This window comes from Amblyomma maculatum, chromosome 9 (genome assembly GCF_055883805.1).
Source record: "Amblyomma maculatum isolate TAMU_Amacu chromosome 9, ASM5588380v1, whole genome shotgun sequence".
NCBI lineage: Eukaryota > Metazoa > Arthropoda > Arachnida > Ixodida > Ixodidae > Amblyomma > Amblyomma maculatum.
In genome coordinates this window covers 116,402,391-116,404,521 of record NC_139352.1, presented here as the reverse complement: position 1 = coordinate 116,404,521, position 2,131 = coordinate 116,402,391, and the positions used below count along the sequence as shown (strand labels likewise).

Here is a 2,131-nt window from a genome sequence, read left to right as displayed (position 1 = left end):
GATCTTCACATGACAAAGGGCATCGAAGTGATTTTGAGTTTGGCTTCATAAATAGTTCTGTTCGGGTATTCCAACTGGTTACTTGAATTGAAACTTTCACTCTTCCCACCGACTAAAAAACGCGGGGAAATGGTATCAAAACAAGCCGCTGATTAATTCTCTGGGACTCAATTTGATATATATCAAAATCTAAACAAATAAGCTAAGAATAAGCTAAGGCCATCCGCTGTATATAGAGGGCAAACCAGCTTTGCTCGGGCCTTGGGCTCGGCAGCACTTCTGGCATGAGGTTCACCAACCCGATTGTCTTTTTTGCACAGGTGATCGCCACTACGCTGCTTCTACCGGCGGTTCAGCATGATCCGCTACGATGGACAGCGTCGCGTAGAACATGGCTCCCCGATAAAGACTGACACGAGGCCGATAGGCCGCAGCTACAATTGCTGATGACTAGCGGATCCAACCATACGTCATTTCGGACGATTACATCAAGCTACGGAGACAGCGCCATCATGGCGTCGGATCGTCCGCTGCCTGGTATAAAAGCAACAGGAAAACCTGGACGACTCCTTGGGCTCGGCAGCACTTCTGGCATGAGGTTCACCAACCCGATTGTCTTTTTTGCACAGGTGATCGCCACTACGCTGCTTCTACCGGCGGTTCAGCATGATCCGCTACGATGGACAGCGTCGCGTAGAACATGGCTCCCCGATAAAGACCGACACGAGGCCGATAGGCCGCAGCTACAATTGCTGATGACTAGCGGATCCAACCATACGTCATTTCGGACGATTACATCAAGCTACGGAGACAGCGCCATCATGGCGTCGGATCGTCCGCTGCCTGGTATAAAAGCAACAGGAAAACCTGGACGACTCCTTGGGCTCGGCAGCACTTCTGGCATGAGGTTCACCAACCCGATTGTCTTTTTTGCACAGGTGAGCAAACGCTACGGCAACTGCTATCGATCGAGCGACCTTTGCCTCGTAGTGCTGCCGTGCCCAAGCCTGATCTGTCCAGTGTTATGTAATAAGCTTTATTCTATGAAACGCCTGCTGCTCTCAGGAGACATTGAAACGAACCCAGGGCCCGATACCGAGCAGCTCATGGTTCAACTCCAGGCTATAGCAGATGACATTAAAGAAATAAAGGAAGAACGCCTAGCTTCCATCGATAAAAAATTGGAAAACATTGCCGCACTTGACAGGAAGATATCATCATGTCTCCAGAAAATTGATGTCCTTAGAGAAACAATTACTGCCCTGGAAACGAAAATAGATGACCTGGAGAACCGCTCTCGAAGGTCAAACCTAATAATCTATGGTATTCCGGAGGACAGTGAAGAAGACAATGAATCACTGGAAAAAAACGTAAATGAGGAAATTGTAAAAGATATCCTAAAGATTGACCCCGTTACCATTGAACGAATTCACAGACTGGGTAGGGTTAGCACTGAAAAGAAAACTAGACCAGTGATTCTTAAGCTTCTTGACTCTCGCGACAAAACAAGAATACTTCAGAACTGCAGCAAACTAAAAGGATCCAAATATTCCGTTAGCGAGGATTATTCTGCACGCGTACGGGGCATTAGAAAAAAACTGTGGGACGCTGCGAAAGAGTACAAAGATAGGGGTGATAAAGTTGCTCTAGTTTTCGACAAAGTGCGCATTAGAGGTGAATTTTTCTGCTGGGACAATGAGCAGAACTGCATTAAGCCAGTGGAAACCACGCCCCTTTGCACCGTCGCACCAAAAAACATCCAAAGCGAAACAGTAACATTACGACCGCGCCGTACTCACAAAAAAGCCAAATAACGTTCGTTAACATTAATTCCCGTAGCATAATGAACAAGGCTGAGTCCTTAGAAAGCTTACTCATCGGCATTAAACCAGACTTTATGGCAGTTACAGAAACCTGGCTGACATCTGATATAAAAGATGCTGAGGTTACTCCCCCCAATTATGCTATCGTTCGAAAAGATAGAGCAACACGTGGAGGAGGGGTTGCCCTCTTCATAAACAAAAAAATTCAATTCATTGTACTTCCAGATATTGAAGGTTTGGAAGCAATTTTTGCAAAACTGCTGCTTGGTTCTTGCTCTATTGTAATAGGCTGTATTTACCGTAGCCCG

General features: G+C 46.4%; 1 protein-coding gene across 1 annotated transcript; it reads left to right on the top strand.

The window, feature by feature from the left end:
- Window positions 1–361: 361 nt before the first annotated feature.
- On the top strand, window positions 362–1,814 carry LOC146180211 (uncharacterized). The gene has a single exon (XM_084580349.1). The coding sequence runs from the start codon at window positions 447–449 to the stop codon at window positions 1,812–1,814; it is 1,368 nt and encodes a 455-aa protein (XP_084436475.1). The 5' UTR covers window positions 362–446.
- Window positions 1,815–2,131: the final 317 nt, after the last annotated feature.